Below are 24,150 nucleotides of genomic sequence, written 5' to 3'. Positions count from 1 at the left end.
AATTCGTACCATATATGCCCGCTCCAAAGGAAGATTCTTATTCTCATGACTTGAATTCGATATTTCAAGTTTAACAATGTTTCACATGTTTAACCATTTTGGTATCCAAAACTGACCACTCGACTAATCTAGATTCACACCAGGAATCCCACTCCAAAGGATAAAGTGTCCCCACTGAAAGATTCTCTTCTTTCACATACTCACATCTCGAACCTGACATTTCTGATGACAGAATAAAAAATCCCAATGTGGTGGTTAATCAATGCTGGTTTATCTAAAATTGCAAAGATTCAATCTTTCAAGAATTGATTATACTATATCACACGAAAATCGTCGAAATGAGGGGTATGCTCGCTTCGGGGCTCGTTTGACCTTCCAAATGGGTCGGACAAGCCGTGATGACCAACCGTATGCATAGACAAGGTCTTGACGGACGTCCACGAAAAAATTTGGCATTTTTGACGTCGGAATCCGGATCACCCAAAAAATCGTGTGCTATAGCACACGAAAATCGTCGAAATGAGGGGTATGCTCGCTTCGGGCTCGTTTGACCTTCCAAATGGATCGGACAAGCCGTGATGGCCAACCGTATGCATAGACAAGGTCTTAACGGACGTCCACGAATAAATTTGGCATTTTTGACGTCGGAATCCGGATCACCCAAAAAATCGTGTGCTATAGCACATGAAAATCGTCGAAATAAGGGGTATGCTCGCTTCGGGCTCGTTTGACCTTCCAAATGGGTCGGACAAGCCGTGATGGCCAACCGTATGCATATAGACAAGGTCTTGACGGACGTCCACAAAAAAATTTGGCATTTTTGACGTCAGAATCCGGATCACCCAAAAAATGGTGTGCAATAGCAAACGAAAATCGTCAAAATGAGGGGTATGCTCGCTTCGGGGCTCGTTTGACCTTCCAAATGGGTCGGACAAGCCGTGATGGCCAACCGTATGCATAGACAAGGTCTTGACGGACGTCCACGAAAAAATTTGGCATTTTTGACGTCAGAATCCGGATCACCCAAAAAATGGTGTGCTATAGCACACGAAAATCGTGGAAATGAGGGGTATGCTCGCTTCGGGGCTCGTTTGACCTTCTAAATGGGTTGGAAAAGCCGTGATGGCAAACCGTATGCATATACAAGGTCTTGACGAACGTCTACGAAAACATTTGGCATTTTTGATGTCGGAATCCGGATCACCCAAAAAATGGTGTGCTATAGCACACAAATCGTCGAAATGAGGGGTATGCTCGCTTCGGGGCTCGTTTGACCTTCCAAATGGGTCGGACAAGCCATGATGGCCAACCGTATGCATAGACAAGGTCTTGACGGACGTCCACGAAAAAATTTGGCATTTTTGACGTCGGAATCCGGATCGCCCAAAAAATCGTGTGATATAGCACACGAAAATCGTGGAAATGAGGGGTATGCTCGCTTCGGGGCTCCTTTGACCTTCCAAATGGGTCGGACAAGCCGTGATTGCCAACCGTATGCATAGAAGAGGTCTTGACGAACGTCCACGAAAACATTTGGCATTTTTGACGTCGGAATCCGGATCACCCAAAAAATTGTGTGCTATAGCACACGAAAATCGTCGAAATAAGGGGTACGCTCGCTTCGGGTCTTGTTTGACCTTCCAAATGGGTCGGACAAGCCGTGATGGCCAACCGTATGCATAGACAAGGTCTTGACGGACGTCCATGAAAAAATTTGGCATTTTTGACGTCGGAATTCGGATCACCCAAAAAATGGTGAGCTATAGCACACGAAAATCGTCGAAATGAGGGGTATGCTCGCTTCGGGGCTCGTTTGACCTTCCAAATGGGTCGGAAATGCCGTGATGGCAAACCGTATGCATAGAAAAGGTCTTGACGGACATCCACGAAAATATTTGGCATTTTTGACGTCGAAATCCGGATCACCCAAAAAATGGTGTGCTATAGCACACGAAAATCGTCGAAATAAGGGGTATGCTCGTTTCGGGGCTCGTTTGACCTTCCAAATGGGTCAGACAAGCCGTGATGGCCAACCGTATGCATAGACAAGGTCTTGACGGACGTCCACGAAAAAATTTGGCATTTGACGTCGGTATCCGGATCACCCAAAAAATGGTGTGCTATAGCACACGAAAATCGTCAAAATGAGGGGTATGCTCGCTTCGGGGCTCGTTTGACCTTCCAAATGGGATGTACAAGCCGTGATGGCCAATTGTATGCAAAGACAAAGTCTTGACGGAGGCATTTTTGACGTAGGAATCCGGATCACCCAAAAAATGGTGTGCTATACCACACGAAAATCGTTGAAATGAGGGGTATGCTCGCTTCGGGGCTCGTTTGACCTTCCAAATGGGTCGGAAAAGCCGTGATGGCCAACCGTATTCATAGACAAGGTCTTAACGGACGTCCACGAAAAAATTTGGCATTTTTGACGTCGGAATCCGGATCACCCAAAAAATGGTGTGCTATAGCACACGAAACTCATCGAAATGAGGGGTATGCTCCCTTCGGGGCTCGTTTGACCTTCCAAATGGGTTGGACAAGCCGTGATGGCCAACCGTATGCATAGACAAGGTCTTGACGGACGTTCACGAAAAAATTTGGCATTTTTGACGTCAGAATCCGGATCACCCAAAAAATGGTGTGCTACAGCACACGAAAATCGTCGAAATGAGGGGTATGCTCGCTTTGGGGCTCGTTTGCCTTCCAAATGGGTCGAACAAGCCGTGATGCCCAACCGTGTGCATAGACAAGGTCTTGACGGACGTCCACGAAAAAATTTGGCATTTTTGACATCGGAATCCGGATCACCCAAAAAAGGGGTGTGCTATAGCACAGGAAATCGTGGAAATGAGGGGTATGCTCGCTTCGGGGCTCGTTTGACCTTCCAAATGGGTCGGAAAAGCCGTGATGGCCAACCATATGCATAGACAAGGTCTTGACGGACGTCCACGAAAAAATTTGGCATTTTTGACGTCGGAATCCGGATCACCCAAAAAATGGTGTGCTATAGCACACGAAACTCATCGAAATGAGGGGTATGCTCCCTTCGGGGCTCGTTTGACCTTCCAAATTGGTCGAACAAGCCGTGATGGCCAACCGTATGCATAGAAAAGGTCTTGACGGAGGTCCATGAAAAAATTTGGCATTTTTGACGTCCGAATCCGGATCACCCAAAAAATGGTGTGCTATATCACACGAAAATCGTCGAAATGAGGGGTATGCTCGCTTCGGGGATCGTTTGACCTTCCAAATGGGTCAAACAAGCCATGACGGCCAACCGTATGCATAGATAAGGTCTTGACAGACGTCCATGAAAAAATTTGGCATTTTTTACGTCGGAATCCGGATCACCCAACAAATGGTGTGCTATAGCACACGAAAATCGTAGAAATGACGTGTATGCTTGCTTCGGGGCTCGTTTGACCTTCCAAATGGGTCGGAAAAGCCGTGATGGCCAACCGTATGCATAGACAAGGTCTTGACGGACGTCCACGAAAAAATTTGGCATTTTTGACGTCAGAATCCGGATCACCCAAAAAATGGTGTGCTATAGCACACGAAACTAATCGAAATGAGGGGTATGTTCCCTTCGGGGCTCGTTTGACCTTCCAAATTGGTCGGACAAGCCGTGATGGCCAACCGTATGCATACACAAGGTCTTGACGGACGTCCATGAAAAAATTTGGCATTTTTGACGTCGGAATCCGGATCACCCAAAAAATCGTGTGCTATAGCACACGAAAATCGTTGAAACGAGGGGTATGCTCGCTTCGGGGCTTGTTTGACCTTTCAAATGGGTCGGACAAGCCGTGACGGCCAACCGTATGCATAGACAAGGTCTTGAAGGACGTCCACGAAAAACTTTGGAATTTTTGAACTTGGAATCCAGACCACCCAAAAAATGGTGTGCTATAGTACACGAAAATCATCGAAATGAGGGGTATGCTCGCTTTGGGGCTTGTTTGTTCTTCCAAATGGGTCGGACAAGCCGTGAAGGCCAACCGTATGCATAGACAAGGTCTTGACGGACATCCACGAAAAAATTTGGCATTTTTGACATCCGAATCCGGATCACCCAAAAAATGGTGTGCTATAGCACACGAAAATCGTCGAAATGAGGGGTATGCTTGCTTCGGGGCTCGTTTGACCTTCCAAATGGGTCGTACAAGACGTGATGGCCAACCGTATGCAGAGACAAGGTCTTGACTGACGTCCACGAAAAAATTTGGCATTTTTGACGTCGGAATCCGGATCACCCAAAAAATGGTGTGCTATAACACACGAAAATCGTCGAAATAAGGGGTATGCTCGCTTCGCCGCTCGTTTGACCTTCCAAATGGGTCGGACAAGCCGTGATGGCCAACCGTATGCATATAGACAAGGTCTTGACGGACGTCCACGAAAAAATTTGGCATTTTTGACGTCGGAATCCGGATCACCCAAAAAATGGTGTGCTATAGCACACGAAAATCGTCGAAATGAGGGGTGTGCTCGCTTCGGAGCTCGTTTGACCTTCCAAATGGGTCAGACAAGCCGTGATGGCCAACCGTATGCATACACAAGGTCTTGACGGAGGTCCACGAAAAAATTTTGCATTTTTGACGTCCGAATCCGGATCACCCAAAAAATGGTGTGCTATCGCAAACGAAAATCATCAAATGAGGGGTTTGCTCGCTTAGGGGCTCGTTTGACCTTCCACTTGGGTCGGACAAGCCGTGACGGCCAACCGTATGCATAGACAAGGTCTTGACAGACGTCCACGAAAAAATTTGGCATTTTTGACGTCAGAATCCGGACCACCCAAAAAATGGTGTGCTATAGTACACGAAAATCATCGAAATGAGGGGTATGCTCGCTTCGGGGCTTGTTTGACCTTCCAAATGGGTCGGACAAGCCGTGAAGGCCAACCGTATGCATAGATAAGGTCTTGACAGACATCTACGAAAAAATTTGGCATTTTTGATGTCCGAATCTGGATCACCCAAAAAATGGTGTGCTATAGCACACGAAAATCGTCGAAATGAGGGGTATGCTTGCTTCGGGGCTCGTTTGTCCTTCCAAATGGGTTGGACAAGCATTGATGGCCAACCGTATGCATAGACAAGGTCTTGACGGACGTCCACAAAAAAATTTTGCATTTTTGACGTTGAAATTCGGATCACCCAAAAAATGGTGTGCTATAGCACACGAAAATCGTAGAAATGATGGGTATGCACGCTTCGGGGCTCGTTTGACTTTCCAAATGGGTCGGACAAGCTTTGATGGCCAACCATATGCATAGACAAGGTCTTGACGGACGTCCATGAAAAATTTTGGCATTTTTGACGTCGGAATCCGGATCACCCAAAAAATGGTGTGCTACGAAAATCCTCGAAATGAGGGGTATGCTCGCTTTGGGGCTCGTTTGACCTTCCAAATGGGTCGGACTAGCCGTGATGGCCAACCGTATGCAAAGACAAGGTCTTGACGGACGTCCACGAAAAAATTTGGCATTTTTGACGTCGGAATCCGGATCACCCAAAAAATCGTGTGCTATAGCACACGAAAATCGTCGAAATGAGGGGTATGCTCGCTTCTGGGCTCGTTTGACCTTCCAAATGGGTCGGACAAGCCGTGACGGCCAACCGTATGCATAGACAAGGTCTTGACGGACGTCCACGAAAAAATTTGGCATTTTTGACGTCGGAATTTGGACCACCCAAAAAATGGTGTGCTATAGTACGCGAAAATCATCGAAATAGGGGTATGCTCGCTTCGGGGCTTGTTTGACCTTCCAAATGGGTCGGACAAGCCGTGAAGGCCATCCGTATGCATAGAAAAGGTCTTGACGGACATCCGCAAAAAAATTTGGAATTTTTGACGTCCGAATCCGGATCACCCTAAAAATGGTGTGCTATAGCACACGAAAATCGTCGAAATGAGGGGTATGCTATCTTCGGGGCTCGTTTGATCTTCCAAATGGGTGGGACAAGCCGTGATGGCCAACCGTATTCAAAGACAAGGTCTTGACGGACGTCCACGAAAAAATTTGGCATTTTTGACGTCGGAATCCGGATCACCCAAAAAATCGTGTGCTATTGAACACGAAAATCGTCGAAATGACGGGTATGCTCGCTTCGGGCTCATTTGACCTTCCAAATGGGTCGGACAAGCTGTGACGAACAACCGTATGCGTAGACAAGGTCTTGACGGACGTCCACGAAAAAATTTGGCATTTTTGACGTCGGAATCCGGATCACCCAAAAAATCGTGTGCTATGGCACACGAAAATCATCGAAATGAGGGGTATGCTCACTTCGGGGCTCGTTTGACCTTCCAAATGGGTCGGACAAGCCGTGATGGACAACCGTATGCACAGACAAGGTCTTGACGGACGTCCACGAAAAAATTTGGCATTTTTGACGTCGGAATCCCGATCACCCAAAAAATCGTGTGCTATAGCACACGAAAATCGTCGAAATGAGGGGTATGCTCGCTTCGGGGCTCGTTTGATCTTCCAAATGGGTCGGACAAGCTGTTATGGACAACCGTATGCATAGACAAGGTCTTGACGGACGTCCACGAAATCATTTGGCATTTTTGACGTCGGAATCCGGATCACCCAAAAAATCATGTGCTATAGCAAACGAAAATCGTCGAAATGAGGGGTATGCTCGCTTCGGGGCTCGTTTGACCTTCCAAATGGGTCGGACAAGCCGTGCTGACCAACCGTATGCATAGACAACGTCTTGACGGACGTCCACAAAAAAAATATGGCATTTTTGACGTTTGAATTCGAATCACCTAAAAAATCGTGGCTATAGCACACGAAAATCGTCGAAATGAGGGGTATGCTCGCTTCGGGGCTCGTTTGACCTTCCAAATGCGTCCTACAAGCCGTGATGGCAAACCGTATGCATAGACAAGGTCTTGACGGACGTTCACAAAAAAATTTGGCATTTTTGACGTCGAAATCCGGGTCACCCAAAAAATCGTGTGCTATAGCACACGAAAATCGTCGAAATGAGGGGTATGCTCGCTTCGGGGCTCGTTTGACCTTCCAAATGGGTCGGACAAGCCGTGATGGTCAACCTTATTCATAGAAAAGGTCTTGACGGACGTTCACGAAAAACTTTGGCATTTTTGACGTCGAAATCCGGATCACCCAAAAAATCGTGTGCTATAGCACACGAAAATCGTCGAAATGAGGGGTATGCTCGCTTCGGGGCTCATTTGTCCTTCCAAATGGGTCGAACAAGCCGTGATGGCCATCCGTATGAATAGACAAGGTGTTGAAAGACCTCCACAAAAACATTTGGCATTTTTGACGTCGGAATCCGGATCACCCAAAAAATCGTGTGATATAGCAAACGAAAATCGTCAAAATGAGGGGTATGCTCGCTTCGGGGCTCGTTTGACCTTCCAAATGGGTCGGACAAGCCGTGCTGGTCAACCGTATACATTGACAAGGTCTTGACGGACGTCCACGAAAAAATTTGGCATTTTTGACGTCAGAATCCGAATCACCCAAAAAATCGTGTGCTATAGCACACGAAACTCATCGAAATGAGGGGTATGCTCGTTTTGGGGCTCGCTTGACCTTCCAAATGGGTCGGACAAGCCGTGATGTCCAACCGTATGCATAGACAAGGTCTTGACGGACGTCCACGAAAAAATTTGACATTTTTGACGTCGGAATCCTTATCACCCAAATAATCGTGTGCTATAGCACACGAAAATCGTCGAAATGAGGGGTATGCTCGCTTCAGGGCTCGTCTGACCTTCCAAATGGGTCGGACAAGCCGTGATGTCCAACCGTATGCATAGATAAGGTCTTTACGGACGTCCACGAAAAAACTTGGCATTTTTGACGTCGAAATTCGAATCACCCAAAAAATCATGTGTTATAGCACACGAAAATCGTCGAAATGAGGGGTATGCTCGTTTTGGGGCTCGTTTGACCTTTTAAATGGGTCGGACAAGCCGTGATGTCCAACCGTATGCATAGACAAGGTCTTGACAGATGTCCACGAAAAGATTTGGCATTTTTGACGTCGGAATCTTGATTAACCGTATAATCGTGTGCTATAGAACACGAAAATCGTCAAAATGAGGGGTATGCTCGCTTCGGGGCTCGTTTGACCTTCCAAATGGGTCAGACAAGCCGTGATGGCTAACTGTATACATAGACAAGGTCTTGACGGACGTCCACGAAAAAATTTGGCATTTTTGACGTCGGAATCTGGATCACTCAAAAAATCTTGTGCTATAGCACACGAAAATCATCGAAATGAGGGGTATGCTTGTTTCGGGGCTCGTTTGACCGTTTAGATGGGTCGGACAAGCCGTGATGTCCAACCGTATGCATGGACAAGGTCTTGACGGACGTCCACGAAAAAATTTGGCCTTTTTGACGTCGGAATCCGGATCACCCAAAAAATCGTGTGCTATAGCACACGAAAATCATCGAAATGAGGGGTATGCTCGCTTCGGGGCTCGTTTGACCTTCCAAATGGGTCGTACAAGCCGTGATAGCCAACCGTATGCATAGACAAGGTTTTGACGGACGTCCTCAAAAAAATTTGGCATTTTGGACGTCGGAATCCGGATCACCCGAAAAATCGTGTGCTATAGCACACGAAAATCGTCGAAATGAGGGGTATGCTCGCTTCGGGGCTCGTTTGACCTTCCAAATGGGTCGTACAAGCCGTGATAGCCAACCGTATGCATAGACAAGGTCTTGACGGACGTCCACGAAAACATTTGGCATTTTTGACGTCGGAATCCGGATCACTCAAAAAATGGTGTGCAATAGCACACGAAAATCGTCGAAATGAGGGGTATGCTCGCTATGGGGCTTGTTTGACCTTCCAAATGGGTCGGAAAAGTCGTTATGGACAACCGTATGCATAGACAAGGTCTTGACGGACGTCCACCAAAAAATTTGGCATTTTTGACGTCGGAATCCAGATCACCCAAAAAATCGTGTGCTATAGCACACGAAAATCGTCGAAATGAGGGGTATGCTCGCTTCGGGGCTCGTTTGACCTTCCAAATGGGTCGGACAAGCCGTGATGGCAAACCGTATGCATAAACAAGGTCTTGAAGGACGTCCACGAAAACATTTTGCATTTTTGACGTCGGAATCCGGATCACCCAAAAAATGGTGTACTATAGCACACGAAAATCGTCGAAATGAGGGGTATGCTCACTTCGGGCTCGTTTGACCTTCCAAATGGGTCGGACAAGCCGTTATGGCCAACCGTATGCATAGACAAGGTCTTGACGGACGTCCACAAAAAAATTTGGCATTTTTGACGTCGGAATCCGGATCACCCAAAAAATAGTGTGCTATAGCACACGAAAATCGTCGAAATGAGGGGTATGTTCGCTTGGGGGCTCGGTTGACCTTTTAAATGGGTCGGACAAGCCATGATGGCCAACCGTATGCATAGACAAGGTCTTGACGGACGTCCACGAAAACATTTGGCATTTTTGACGTCGGAATCCGTATCACTCAAAAAATGGTGTGCAATAGCACACGAAAATCGTCTAAATGAGGGGTATGCTCGCTATGGGGCTTGTTTGACCTTCCAAATGGGTCGGAAAAGTCATGATGGACAACCGTATGCATAGACAAGGTCTTGACGGACATCCACAAAAAAATTTGGCATTTTTGACGTCGGAATCCAGATCACCCAAAAAATCGTGTGCTATAGCACACGAAAATCGTCGAAATGAGGGGTATGCTCGCTTTGGGGCTCTTTTGACCTTCCAAATGGGTCGGACAAGCCGTGATGGCCAACCGTATGCATTTCTAAGGTCTTGACGGACGTCCACGAAAAAATTTGGCATTTTTGACATCGGAATCCGGATCACCCAAAAAATGGTGTGCTATAGCACACGAAAATCGTCAAAATGAGGGGTATGCTCGTTATGGGGCTTGTTTGACCTTCCAAATGGGTCGGAAAAGTCATGATGGACAACCGTATGCATAGACAAGGTCTTGACGGACGTCCACAAAAAAATTTGGCATTTTTGACTTCGGAATCCAGATCACCCAAAAAATAGTGTGCTATAGCACACGAAAATCGTCGAAATGATGGGTATGCTCGCTTGGGGGCTCGGTTGACCTTTTAAATGGGTCGGACAAGCCGTGATGGCCAACTGTATGCATAGACAAGGTCTTGACGGACGTCCACGAAAACATTTGGCATTTTTGACGTCGGAATCCGTATCACTCAAAAAATGGTGTGCAACAGCACACGAAAATCGTCGAAATGAGGGGTATGCTCGCTATGGGGCTTGTTTGACCTTCCAAATGGGTCGGAAAAGTCATGATGGAAAACCGTATGCATAGACAAGGTCTTGACGGACGTCCACAAAAAAATTTGGCATTTTTGACGTCGGAATCCAGATCACCCAAAAAATCGTGTGCTATAGCACACGAAAATCGTCGAAATGAGGGGTATGCTCGCTTTGGGGCTCTTTTGACCTTCCAAATGGGTCGGACAAGCCGTGATGGCCAACCGTATGCATAGAAAAGGTCTTGACGGACGTTCACGAAAAAATTTGGCATTTTTGACGTCGGAATCCGGATCACCCAAAAAATGGTGTGCTATAGCACACGAAAATCATCGAAATGAGGGGTATGCTCGCTTCGGGGCTTGTTTGACCTTCCAAAAGGGTCGGACAAGCGGTGATGGCCAACCGTATGCATTGCTAAGGTCTTGACGGACGTCCACGAAAAAATTTGGCATTTTTGACATCGGAATTCGGATCACCCAAAAAATGGTGTGCTATAGCACACGAAAATCGTCGAAATGAGGGGTATGCTCGCTTCGGGGCTCGTTTGACCTTCCAAAAGGGTCGGACAAGCGGTGATGGACAACCGTATGCATTTCTAAGGTCTTAACGGACGTCCACGAAAAAAGTTGGCATTTTTGACATCGGAATCCCGATCACCCAAAAAATGGTGTGCAATAGCACACGAAAATCGTCGAAATGAGGCGTATGCTCGTTTTGGGGCTCGTTTGACCTTTCAAATGCGTCGGACAAGCCGTGATGGCCAACCGTATGCATAGACAAGGTATTGACGGACGTCCACAAAAAAATTCGGCATTTTTGACGTCGGAATCCGGATCACCCAAAAAATAGTGTGCTATAGCACACGAAAATCGTCGAAATGAGGGGTATGCTCGCTTCGGGGCTCGGTTGACCTTTTAAATGGGTCGGACAAGCCGTGATGGCTAACCGTATGCATAGACAAGGTCTTGACGGACGTCCACGAAAACATTTGGCATTTTTGACGTCGGAATCTTGATCACTCAAAAAATGGTGTGCAATAGCACACGAAAATCGTCGAAATGAGGGGTATGCTCACTATGGGGCTTGTTTGACCTTCCAAATGGGTTGGAAAAGTCGTGATGGACAACCGTATGCATAGACAAGGTCTTGACGGACGTCCATAAAAAAATTTGTTATTTTTGACATCGGAATCCAGATCACCCAAAAAATCGTGTGCTGAAAATCGTCGAAATGAGGGGTATGCTCGCTTCGGGGCTCTTTTGACCTTCCAAATGGGTCGGACAAGCGGTGATGGCCAACCGTATGCATTGCTAAGGTCTTGACGGACGTCCACGAAAAAATTTGGCATTTTTGACATCGGAATCCGGATCACCCAAAAAATGGTGTGCTATAGCACACGAAAATCGTCGAAATGAGGGGTATGCTCGCTTCGGGGCTCGTTTGACCTTCCAAATGGGTTGGACAAGCCGTGATGGCCAACCGTATGCATAGACAAGGTCTTGACGGACGTCCACAAAAAAATGTGGCATTTTTGACATCGGCATCCAGATCACCCAAAAAATCGTGTGCTATTGCACATGCAAATCGTCGAAATGAGGGGTATGCTCGCTTCGGGACTCGTTTGACCTTCCAAATGGGTCGGACAAGCCGCGCTGGCTAACTATATGCATAGACAAGGTCTTGACGGACGTCCACGAAAAAATTTGACATTTTTGACGTCGGAATCCTGATCACCCAAATAATCATGTGCTATAGCACACGAAAATCGTCGAAATGAGGGGTATGCTCGCTTCAGGGCTCGTTTGACCTTCCAAATGGGTCGGACAAGCCGTGATGGCCAACCGTATGCATAGACAAGGTTTTGACGGACATCCACGAAAAAATTTGGAATTTTTGACGTCGGAATCCGGATCACCCAAAAAATCTTGTGCTATAACACACGAAAATCGTCGAAATGAGGGGTATGCTCGTTTCGTGGCTCGTTTGACCTTTTAAATGGGTCGTACAAGCCGTGATGTCCAACCGTATGCATAGACAAGGTCTTGACGGACGTCCACGAAAAAATTTGACATTTTTGACGTCGGAATCCTGATCACCCAAATAATCGTGTGCTATAGCACACGAAAATCGTTGAAATGAGGAGTATGCTCGCTTCAGGGCTCGTTTGACCTTCCAAATGGGTCGTACAAGCCGTGATGTCCAACCGTATGCATAGACAAGGTCTTGACGGACGTCCACGAAAAAACTTGGCATTTTTGACGTCGAAATTCGAATCACCCAAAAAATCATGTGTTATAGCACACGAAAATCGTCGAAATAAGGGGTATGCTCGCTTCGGGGCTCGTTTGACCTTCCAAATGGGTCGGACAAGCCGTGCTGGCTAACTGTATGAATAGACAAGGACTTGACGGACGTCCACGAAAAAATTTGGCATTTTTGACGTCGGAATCTGGATCACCCAAAAAATCGTGTGCTATAACACACGAAAATCGTCGAAATGAGGGGTATGCTCGTTTCGAGGCTCGTTTGACCTTTTAAATGGGTCGGACAAGCCGTGATGTCCAACAGTATGCATAGAGAAGGTCTTGACGGACGTCCACGAAAAAATTTGACATTTTTGACGTTGGAATCCTGATCACCCAAATAATCGTGTGCCATAGCACACGAAAATAATCGAAATGAGGGGTATGCTCGCTTCAGGGCTCGTTTGACCTTCCAAATGGGTCGGACAAGCCGTGATGTCCAACTGTATGCATAGACAAGGTCTTGACAGACGTCCACGAAAAAATTTGGCATTTATGACGTCGGAATCCGGATCACCCAAAAAATCGTGTACTATAGCACACGAAAATCGTCGAAATGAGGGGTATGCTCGTTTTGGGGCTCGTTTGACCTTTTAAATGGGTCGGACAAGCCGTGATGTCCAACCGTATGCATAGACAAGGTCTTGACAGATGTCCACGAAAAGATTTGGCATTTTTGACGTCGGAATCGTGATTAACCGTATAATCGTGTGCTATAGAACACGAAAATCGTCAAAATGAGGGGTATGCTCGCTTCGGGGCTCGTTTGACCTTCCAAATGGGTCAGACAAGCCGTGATGGCTAACTGTATACATAGACAAGGTCTTGACGGACGTCCACAAAAAAATTTGGCATTTTTGACGTCGGAATCTGGATCACTCAAAAAATCTTGTGCTTTAGCACACGAAAATCATCGAAATGAGGGGTATGCTTGTTTCGGGGCTCGTTTGACCATTTAGATGGGTCGGACAAGCCGTGATGTCCAACCGTATGCATAGACAAGGTCTTTACGGACGTCCACGAAAAAATTTGGCCTTTTTGACGTCGGAATCCGGATCACCCAAAAAATCGTGTGCTATAGCACACGAAAATCATCGAAATGAGGGGTATGCTCGCTTCGGGGCTCGTTTGACCTTCCAAATGGGTCGTACAAGCCGTGATAGCCAACCGTATGCATAGACAAGGTCTTGACGGACGTCCTCAAAAAAATTTGGCATTTTGGACGTCGGAATCCGGATCACCCAAAAGATCGTGTGCTATAGCACACGAAAATCGTCGAAATGAGGGGTATGCTCGCTTCGGGGCTCGTTTGACCTTCCAAATGGGTCGTACAAGCCGTGATAGCCAACCGTATGCATAGACAAGGTCTTGACGGACGTCCACGAAAACATTTGGCATTTTTGACGTCGGAATCCGGATCACTCAAAAAATGGTGTGCAATAGCACACGAAAATCGTCGAAATGAGGGGTATGCTCGCTATGGGGCTTGTTTGACCTTCCAAATGGGTCGGAAAAGTCGTTATGGACAACCGTATGCATAGACAAGGTCTTGACGGACGTCCACCAAAAAATTTAGCATTTTTGACGTCGGAATCCAGATCACCCAAAAAATCGTGTGCTATAGCACACGAAAATCTTCGAAATGAGGGGTATGCTCGCTTCGGGGCTCGTTTGACCTTCCAAATGGGTCGGACAAGCCGTGATGGCAAACCGTATGCATAAACAAGGTCTTGAAGGACGTCAACGAAAAAATTTGGCATTTTTGACGTCGGAATCCGGATCACCCAAAAAATGGTGTACTATAGCACACGAAAATCGTCGAAATGAGGGGTATGCTCACTTCGGGCTCGTTTGACCTTCCAAATGGGTCGGACAAGCCGTTATGGCCAACCGTATGCATAGACAAGGTCTTGACGGACGTCCACAAAAAAATTTGGCATTTTTGACGTCAGAATCCGGATCACCCAAAAAATAGTGTGCTATAGCACACGAAAATCGTCGAAATGAGGGGTATGTTCGCTTGGGGGCTCGGTTGACCTTTTAAATGGGTCGGACAAGCCATGATGGCCAACCGTATGCATAGACAAGGTCTTGACGGACGTCCACGAAAACATTTGGCATTTTTGACGTCGGAATTCGTATCACTCAAAAAATGGTGTGCAATAGCACTCGAAAATCGTCTAAATGAGGGGTATGCTCGCTATGGGGCTTGTTTGACCTTCCAAATGGGTCGGAAAAGTCATGATGGACAACCGTATGCATAGACAAGGTCTTGACGGACATCCACAAAAAAATTTGGCATTTTTGACGTCGGAATCCAGATCACCCAAAAAATCGTGTGCTATAGCACACGAAAATCGTCGAAATGAGGGGTATGCTCGCTTTGGGGCTCTTTTGACCTTCCAAATGGGTCGGACAAGCCGTGATGGCCAACCCTATGCATTTCTAAGGTCTTGACGGACGTCCACGAAAAAATTTGGCATTTTTGACATCGGAATCCGGATCACCCAAAAAATGGTGTGCTATAGCACACGAAAATCGTCGAAATGACGGGTATGCTCGCTTCGGGACTCGTTTGACCTTCCAAATGGGTAGGACAAGCCGTGATGGCCAACCGTATGCATAGACAAGGTCTTGACGGACGTCCACGAAAAAATTTGGCATTTTTAACGTCGGAATCAGGATCACCCAAAAAATCGTGTGCTATAGCACACGAAAATCGTCGAAATGAGGGGTATGCTCGCTTCGGGGCTCGTTTGACCTTCCAAATGGGTCGGAAAAGCCGTGATGGCCAACCGTATGCATAGACAAGGTCTTGACGGACGTCCACGAAAAAATTTGGCATTTTTGACGTCGAAATCCTGATCACCCAAAAAATTGTGTGCTATAGCACACGAAAATCGTCGAAATGAGGGGTATGCTCGCTTCGGGGGCTCGTTTGACCTTCCAAATGGGTCAGACAAGCTGTGATGGCCAACCGTATACATAGACAAGGTCTTGACGGACGTCCACGAAACATTTAGCATTTTTGACGTCGGAATCCGGATCATCCAAAAAATCGTGTGCTATAGCACAAGAAAATCGTCAAAATGAGGGGTATACTCGCTTCGGGGCTCGTTTTACCTTCCAAATTGGTCATACAAGCCGTGATAGCCAACCGTATGCATAGAAAAGGTCTTGACGGACGTCCACGAAAAATTTTTGTATTTTTTACGTCGGAATCCGGATCACCCAAAAAATGGTGTGCTATAGCACATGAAAATCATCGAAATGAGGGGTATGCTCGCTTCAGGGCTCGTTTGACCTTCCAAATGGGTCGGACAAGCCGTGATGGCCAACCATATGCATTGACAAGGTCTTGACGGACGTCCACGAAAAAATTTGGCATTTTTGACGTCGGAATTCGGATCACCCAAAAAATGGTGTGCTATAGCACACGAAAATTGTCGAAATGAGGGGTATGCTCGCTTCGGGGCTCGTTTGACCTTCCAAATGGGTCGGACAAGCCGTGATGGCCAACCATATGCATAGACAAGGTCTTGACGGACGTCCACGAAAAAATTTGGCATTTTTGACGTCGGAATTCGGATCATCCAAAAAATGGTGTGCTATAGCACACGAAAATCGTCGAAATGAGGGGTATGCTCGCTTCGGGGCTCGTTTGACCTTCCAAATTGTTCAGACAAGCCGTGATGGCCAACCGTATGCATAGACAAGGTCTTGACGGACGTCCACGAAAAAATTTGGCATTTTTGACGTCGGAATTCGGATCACCCAAAAAATGGTGTGCTATACCACAAGAAAATCGTCGAAATGAGGGGTATGCTCGCTTCGGGGCTCGTTTGACCTTCCAAATGGGTCGGACAAGCCGTGATGGCCAACCGTATGCATAGACAAGGTCTTGACGGACGTCCACGAAAAAATTTGGCATTTTTGACGTCGGAATCCGGATCACCCAAAAAATGGTGTGGTATAGCACACGAAATTCGTCGAAATGAAGGGTATGCTCGCTTCGGGGCTCGTTTGACCTTCCAAATGGGTCGGACAAACCGTGATGGCCAACCGTATACATATATTATACATGTACATACATATATTATACATGTATATACATTTATTACACATGAGCATACACATATTATTTGGTAATTTGGGGGTCAACATAGTCGGTTGACTAATTTTCAAAAAATCATGGACTAACACACATTAAAAGTTAAAATCATCAAAATTTTAAATTTTTATATCAGCAGGCCACTAAGCAACATTAAGATTCGAGATTTTATGAGATTAGTTGAAAGGGAATAAAAGAAAATACTATACTAATTAAGAGTAATCATTAGCTTGCTATTTAATTATAGTGATGGATTTTTGTTAGCTGTCATTTCTTGTTGATTTATAGTTTAGTAGATCTTCATGATATATTAGAAAGAAAGGAACAAAAAAAATGAGAAAACACTGTAACAAAAATAATTTTTAGCGGTATTAAATATTGACACTAATAAAGAGTGCTAACGTTTTTATCAACATTAGTTAAGTGTCATTAAAACCAATGTCAACTAAAGACATACAAAGAATGACAATTGCCGCTAAAAATACGTGTTTAGCGGCAATTAAGAATTAAATATCGCTAATGATTATTTTTGTTATAGTGAAACTCGAGTAATTTTGTACAATCTCAAAAACATTATTCAATTATCAGGGATTTCAAAAATTAGCTCTAGTATTAGGCTTGAAAATAGTTCAAATATAGGCTAAATAGAATGTGTCAAAGTTTCGGAGGACCTTTGTGCTCAAATAAAATAGAAAAAAAATCAGTTAATTGACTATCTGAATTTTTACTTTGTTGGTGATGGTTCGATTCTCCCCGCTTCGTTTCCCCATACCCTACTCCCAACTTTTTTTTTTAAGAAAAAAATAAATAAATACCAAATGAGTACTTACCTACACATATATAGGAAACTCCCTTTCATTATCTAAAACTTTTATATTTATTTCTTTTAAGGAAAATGCTCTCCATGACATATAGAATCCTCCCAAAAAATATTTAAGAAAATAGTGTGGTGGTACCCTTCCATGCAACTTCCAGGAAATGTTATTTGCCATCAACCATAATTCTATCCTTCCTTTACAATTTTGCATCTTCTTGGACTCTTTCCACCAAAATTTCCTCTCTTATCTATATATACAAATATCCCTTTGAACTCATCACAATTCATCCATCTTGAGTAGTTTAACTACATCCAATAATACTTTTTGATTCAATAGAGGCATAAAGAGGTTCAACTCCATACCTTTCTTTGAAAAATTATATCGTGTAAAGAAGGTATCAAGTTCAAATCCTAGTAGTTGCAACTTGCATTGTTACATTATTATTTTTTTTTAATCCCTAGTTAAGATTCATAATTTCTAGTCTATTAAGGGCAAGAAGGGGATTTATTCTTTCGTTGAAAAATTGTACTAGTGAAAGAGAGCCTCGCGTTCACATCCCAGGTTGACAAAATTTCTGGCTCCACCACTGATCTGATCATATCAATAATGGCTCATGCATTGGGGCACGACGTGGTGTTTGAGGATTTTTTCCCTTCTATGGTGGAGAAACTTGGAGGTGAGGGATTCTTGAAGGAGCTAAGCAATGGATTTAGGGTTCTAATGGATGAGGAGAAGGAAGTCATAACATTTGAGAGTTTGAAGAAGAATTCAGAGTTGTTGGGATTGAAGGGTAATATGAGTGATGATGAGTTGATGTGCATGTTGAGTGAAGGTGACTTAGATGGTGATGGTTGTTTGAATGAAATGGAGTTTTGTGTATTAATGGTACGTTTAAGTCCTGATTTAATGGACATTTCAAGAATGTGGTTGGAGGAAACTCTTGCTAAGTTGTAATTAGAGCTTTAATTAATTAATTAATCCCTTTGAGATGATCATTCTTGTTATTTAATTTCATTCCTTTAGTAATTGTTCAATTCTTTTTTTTCTACTCGGTGGTTGATATTTGGTATTTGTTTGTCTCAGACCTCAATAATTTGGATTAGCATAGAAAAGTCTTATTTTGATGGTTAATTTGAGGTACTCAATATCGAGTAAATCGATGAACTCGATGAAGCTGCTCTAATATCATGTTAACGTATTAAATTGAATCAAAATGTGGTGATCTAATAGATATCGCCACGAACGGAAAATAAATAAATATATATATATATATATATATATATATATATATATATTAGCCTTATTTATTTATATATAAATACAAGTAGGCTAACTAAGACCAAAAAATGAACTAGAGACTAACTAATGCAAATTGGACTATAAATGGAATCATTGTCCTTTAGGTGGGCTTTCACACAATTGGGCTTTTGGATAATTTTGAGGTTCCAATGGGCCAAGTACTCGAATATCCATTTTAGGGGCCTCTAGTTTTACTTGAGCCCGCTTTTCAACAAGGGTCTTTCGCAAATAGCCACTATAATAAATTTAATTATGCCTATAGATATAGTTTACATATTTGACCGTTGTAGCTACGGTTTAAGTTGTCTAATTTGTATAATTCACACATTTGCGGGTACATTTGTATAATTTAGTTATTTTTATATAAACTCGAAATAACGAATTTATACGATTACTATCAGAAGTGAAAACAATTATACAAATTTCGAATTATATACAAAAGTTATACAATTATATTGTAAAAAATTATGAGTTGTACAAACGAATGAATTATACAAAACCAAAAGGCTGAGCCGCATAATTATAACTAAAAGTAGGTTACGAATTATAATTTAGACAAATTATAGTTATGTTAATTAACTAACTAGTATATGTTTACTTATATACCTTATTTTTCTTTTTCGAGTATTCTTTGTAAGTTAAACTATTTTAATTTTCCTTGACTAGTTAAGACTAACTTTATATATATATATATATATATATATATATATATATATATATATATTGACTAACAAATTATGTAGAAAAACAAATGATACTAAATATATGATGTGACATTTTATCATATTATAAATTTAAATTGTTCCACAAGAACTTCAAAATGTTCATAATCGAAAGGGAAATTTAAAAAGTCAAGCGGACAAGATCCAATAGTTCAAGATTTTGAGCACCAAATGAGGGGTAAAACCTATATTGTCGTATTTGTGTTAGATTTTTTATAAATATATACTCTTTACAAATATAAAAGTATATGCTTTTTATATATACTCTTTTCATTTCAAATAGTTTTTGCCGATTTTGACTTAGTAACATTTATGAAAATAAAGAAGATTTCAAGAATTTATGTGATTGAGTGGTTTAATTGAGTTCGATTTCATATTATTATATAAAAAAAGTTTAATGTATATTTCTGAAAAATCGACCATATTTCATTGGTTTTGACCTTTAGGATTATAATCTAGTAGCTGATTTTCAATTAGCAGCCATACAATTTGTAGCTATTTGTCAATTTTATTCCAAATTTTATCATTTTACCTACAAGAACAAGACATTTTTACTATAGGTTAAAAAGTTGATATTCACAATAGAAACTATTTTTAGAAATATTATTTCCTCTAAGGTACAATGAATATATCTAAACTTTTCAACTAAACAAATAATTCATTTGTGGAAAGTTTAGTACAAGGAACGTGCTTAAAAAGGGTCAAAGAGGAAAAATATGAGCATATAGGAAGAGTCCATTACACACTCAACCACTCTTAATAAAATCATATCTATTAGCAAAAAATTGTGTGTTCAAACGTTGACCTATTAACACGAGTTGATTCAGAATTTAAAGTTTATAAATTTTTCTATTAATCTCAATATCAACCCTTGTCTATAGGGGCCAATGCAAAATCGATATCAAGTTCATTAGACATTCAGTATTTTTTATGTGGAACAAAAATTTATGTGTCTAATCTATAAAACTTACGACAAATAATATGTATGAACCTTGGATTATAAAATGGGGTTCAATATTAATCATTGAATTCATAGGTTTAAATTTTGAATTTGTCTATGTCGGTATGCGCTACGGGCAATCCGAATTTCAAACTCAACCACTCTTCATATAATCATATATTTACAAGCAAAATAATGTAGCCAGAAATTGATCTATACGTGAAGGCAGATTCAGAATTTGAAGTTTAAAGATTTTTATATCTACCTCAAATTAATTAAAAGAAAATATTAATAACAGATTCACAGTCAAATACTTATTATATTTAGTAAATATTTTAATACATATATATAAAACTAATCTAAATAAAGCTACTGAATTAACGTGAATCCGTAAACCACCCATGCGTATAGGATATGTGTATTACAAACCTAACCACTCTCATTAAAGTCTTTTTCTTGCAATATCATGTTACCCAAAAATTGACCTATAGGCAATCTAAATTTCCTATTTAAAGGAGCCCAAAGTACACAACAAAATCATCCCAAAAAAAAAAAAGCAAAGTTATTTCCAATAGAAGTCTTTTAGTTATTTGATCAATTGTATATCAATTAATCAAAAATGGCTTTTGGTGCAACTCATTTGAGCTTGGCATTTTGCCTTATGGCTCTAATTGTTCTTGTAAAAGCAGATTTTTATGGTAACAAAGAGCCAATTAACAATATTTTGGAGAAAAATTCAGAAATGTCAACTCAAGATTTTTGTATTTTCGCGGCGGTTGGATCTGTTGTGACGGAAGCTATTGCAAGGGAGAGGCGAATGGGAGCGTCTCTCATTCGCCTCTTCTTCCACGACTGCTTTGTCGATGTAAGTTCTTCATCATCTTTCAAAGATTATATTGATCACTCGTTCCGTTTCAATTTTGTATAACTTTTATTTTTTACTAAACATGAAATTTTATGGAGTACTTCATAAGCTCATAACTATTTGTTTAATTAATTAATTACCTTATCTTCTAGTATAGTACACATTAATGTTTGTTGGCCTAACATTATATTAATTTGTGTGTGATTTTATTTAATTAGGGATGTGATGCTGGAATTCTTCTAGATGATATTCCTGGAAGGTTCCAAGGAGAAAAAACATCACCACCAAATAATAATTCAGTGAGAGGTTATCAAGTAATTGATCAAGCTAAACAAAGGATTAAAACTATGTGCCCTGGGGCTGCTGTTTCTTGCGCTGATATTCTTGCCCTTGCTGCTCGTGACTCTGTTGCTATGGTAAGTTTATTATCATCGAGTTTAAGTATTATGTACTCGTTCAACTTAAAAATCACACGATTTAAAAGTCATGATCTTCATATTTATAATATTCAGTCAAATTAAGATACACAAAATAAAACAAAGGGAATTTATCTATATAATTGATGCAATTACGTTATGTATAGGATAATTACAAGTGATTTGTGTTACAAACGTAAACTGATAACCTGATAATGTATAATAACTAACATGTTATAATAGATTAATTAAATTATATATACTAACATTATCGATGTATATAACTTAAATTCTACTAATAGAATATGATATATGTGTCATAATTAAGAAGTATCATCAATGTGTCAACATTTTTCCTTTATAACACTTGTCTACAATTAGCATACATTGAATTAAAGTAGGTGTTAGTGGGTGTGGTGAAGCCAATTGTATAATAAAATAAATAAATAATGCACATTTACCTACTCCAAGAAGAAATAAAATAACAAATCAAACTTGTGCAAGTCACAAGCAGCCCATTATCTTTTAATTTTAACCAAATGTCAAAATCTTTGCCTAAATTTTCTTCATTTCAAAAGTGGACACACAATTTCTTGATGTTGATTTATAGTGTTCTTATCTTCAAAATCAATTTTTTTTAGAGATATAATTAATTCATATAATTTAATTACAACAACCATTTTCATGTTATATTTATAGTTCAACTACTTGGAGAAGAATATTTCCTCAATTGGAAATACCATATCTTACTTATCAAACAATTACAAATACTTCTCCGTTCATTTTTACTTATTTATATTTGACTTAACACGCTTCTTTTAAAAATAATGAATAAAAAAATAATTTTATCATACGATCACCCGCAATTATAAGTAATTTAAATATTGAAAATGACGAATATCTAATAGCAGTGATAAAATAGACACAAAATAATAAAATTTTCCGAACTAAACAAGTTAAGTTAGACAACTATATAGTCGCTTCATTTAGACTCATTTTTAATATATTATTGCATATATGCCCTCCATTACTATAAATTAAGTCTATACATTAGATGCACCTTATGCTATATAATTTTTTATATCGCTCTATTTAAGCTCATTTCATATCAACAGTTAGGGGGAATTCCATACCCTGTGAGTCTAGGCCGGAGAGACGCAAGGACCGCAAATTTCACCGGGGCGTTAACTCAACTTCCAGCCCCATTCGACGATCTCAACGTCCAATTAAAAAAATTCAGCGATAAGGGAATGTCTCCTCGGGAAATGGTTGCGTTAGTCGGGTCCCACACAGTAGGATTTGCACGATGTGTGACATTATGTGACGACAGAAACATCAACCCGGCCATGAAATCAACACTAAAATGCGGTTGCCCTGTTAGTAACAATAACACAAACTTAGTACCATTGGATTTAATGACTCCTGATTTTTTCGATAAGTTTTATTACGAGGATTTAATTCGAAATCAAGGACTTCTTTTCTCAGACCAAGTATTGATGGGATCTACCGCGACTAGTGATGTTGTTCGGACCTATAATAGTAACCCTACTCTATTTTTACGCGAATTCAACGATGCCATGATAAAGATGGGGAACTTGCCCCCATCTCGTGGCGTTCAATTGGAAATTCGCGATGTTTGTAGCAAGGTGAATAGTAATTCTATCGCGGACATGTAAAATAACAAGAAAAAAATATTTAAATGTTTCGAATTTCGTGTTCCAAAATAAACAAATGTATGGGTGATTGACCATGTAGCTTGTTGTTTTATGTAAGTTTTTTGGCTTTCTATATATATATAGTATATAAGTGTATGTAACCTTTGTTGGTGCACACATGTAATACAAAATAATGGAATTGTATCTTTCCATAGTCCCATTATCTTATAGTAATGGTATATATATCTCAAGCTGATTTGAAGTTTACGAGTTTCTAGTAAACGCGTAGAAACCTTTGACCATTTGTAAATGGTATGGCTCATATAACAATCTTAGATATGACCAAATCGGTGAGAAATTGTAAAAACAGATAAATAAGAAGAATGCATATCAATTGTGACAAGCGTGGTAGTAACTTTGTGCCAACCTAAAGTATATTCTCATCACGGGTATGCATCGATCAATCGGTTTTATTTTATATTTTATCTGTTCGATTTTTTGGTTTTCGATTTTTAAATATGGTAACACAATAACAAATCAATAAGATACTCTTTATCGATTTTTGGTCGTTATTGGTTCGATTTTTGGTTTACCCAATACGAAAATATCCGTAAAATATTATATGACTTCTCACTTCTCTAAATTCTTTGATATAGTGACACAAGAAAAATAATAAAAAATTGCATCAATAAGATAAAATATAGTTCGAAGGCGATAATTACATGTTACTG

The 24,150-nt window shown here is 41.5% G+C and overlaps 2 protein-coding genes across 2 annotated transcripts; both read left to right on the top strand.

Annotated features, from left to right (window-relative positions):
* Positions 1–18,128: 18,128 nt before the first annotated feature.
* Positions 18,129–18,476, top strand: LOC101265802 (calcium-binding protein KRP1-like). Its single transcript, XM_004234091.5, has one exon. The coding sequence runs from the start codon at positions 18,129–18,131 to the stop codon at positions 18,474–18,476; it is 348 nt and encodes a 115-aa protein (XP_004234139.1).
* A 2,418-nt stretch (positions 18,477–20,894) lies between these two features.
* On the top strand, positions 20,895–23,633 carry LOC101265511 (suberization-associated anionic peroxidase 2-like). The gene is made up of 3 exons (XM_004234090.5): positions 20,895–21,348; positions 21,567–21,764; positions 22,880–23,633. The coding sequence occupies exons 1-3, from the start codon at positions 21,103–21,105 to the stop codon at positions 23,438–23,440; spliced, it is 1,005 nt and encodes a 334-aa protein (XP_004234138.2). The 5' UTR covers positions 20,895–21,102; the 3' UTR covers positions 23,441–23,633.
* Positions 23,634–24,150: the final 517 nt, after the last annotated feature.

Source organism: Solanum lycopersicum, chromosome 3 (assembly GCF_036512215.1).
Source record: "Solanum lycopersicum chromosome 3, SLM_r2.1".
Taxonomy (NCBI): domain Eukaryota; kingdom Viridiplantae; phylum Streptophyta; class Magnoliopsida; order Solanales; family Solanaceae; genus Solanum; species Solanum lycopersicum.
This window is presented reverse-complemented; position numbering and strand designations above follow the sequence as displayed.

Excerpts from the sequence above, each read along its gene's own strand:
- LOC101265802 (XM_004234091.5), top strand. The coding sequence starts at position 18,129 with ATGGCTCATGCATTGGGGCACGACGTGGTGTTTGAGGATTTTTTCCCT.
- LOC101265511 (XM_004234090.5), top strand. The coding sequence starts at position 21,103 with ATGGCTTTTGGTGCAACTCATTTGAGCTTGGCATTTTGCCTTATGGCT. Across the intron at positions 21,349-21,566 it reads TCCACGACTGCTTTGTCGAT|GGATGTGATGCTGGAATTCT; the intron begins GTAAGTTCTTCA and ends TTATTTAATTAG. Across the intron at positions 21,765-22,879 it reads CTCGTGACTCTGTTGCTATG|TTAGGGGGAATTCCATACCC; the intron begins GTAAGTTTATTA and ends TCATATCAACAG.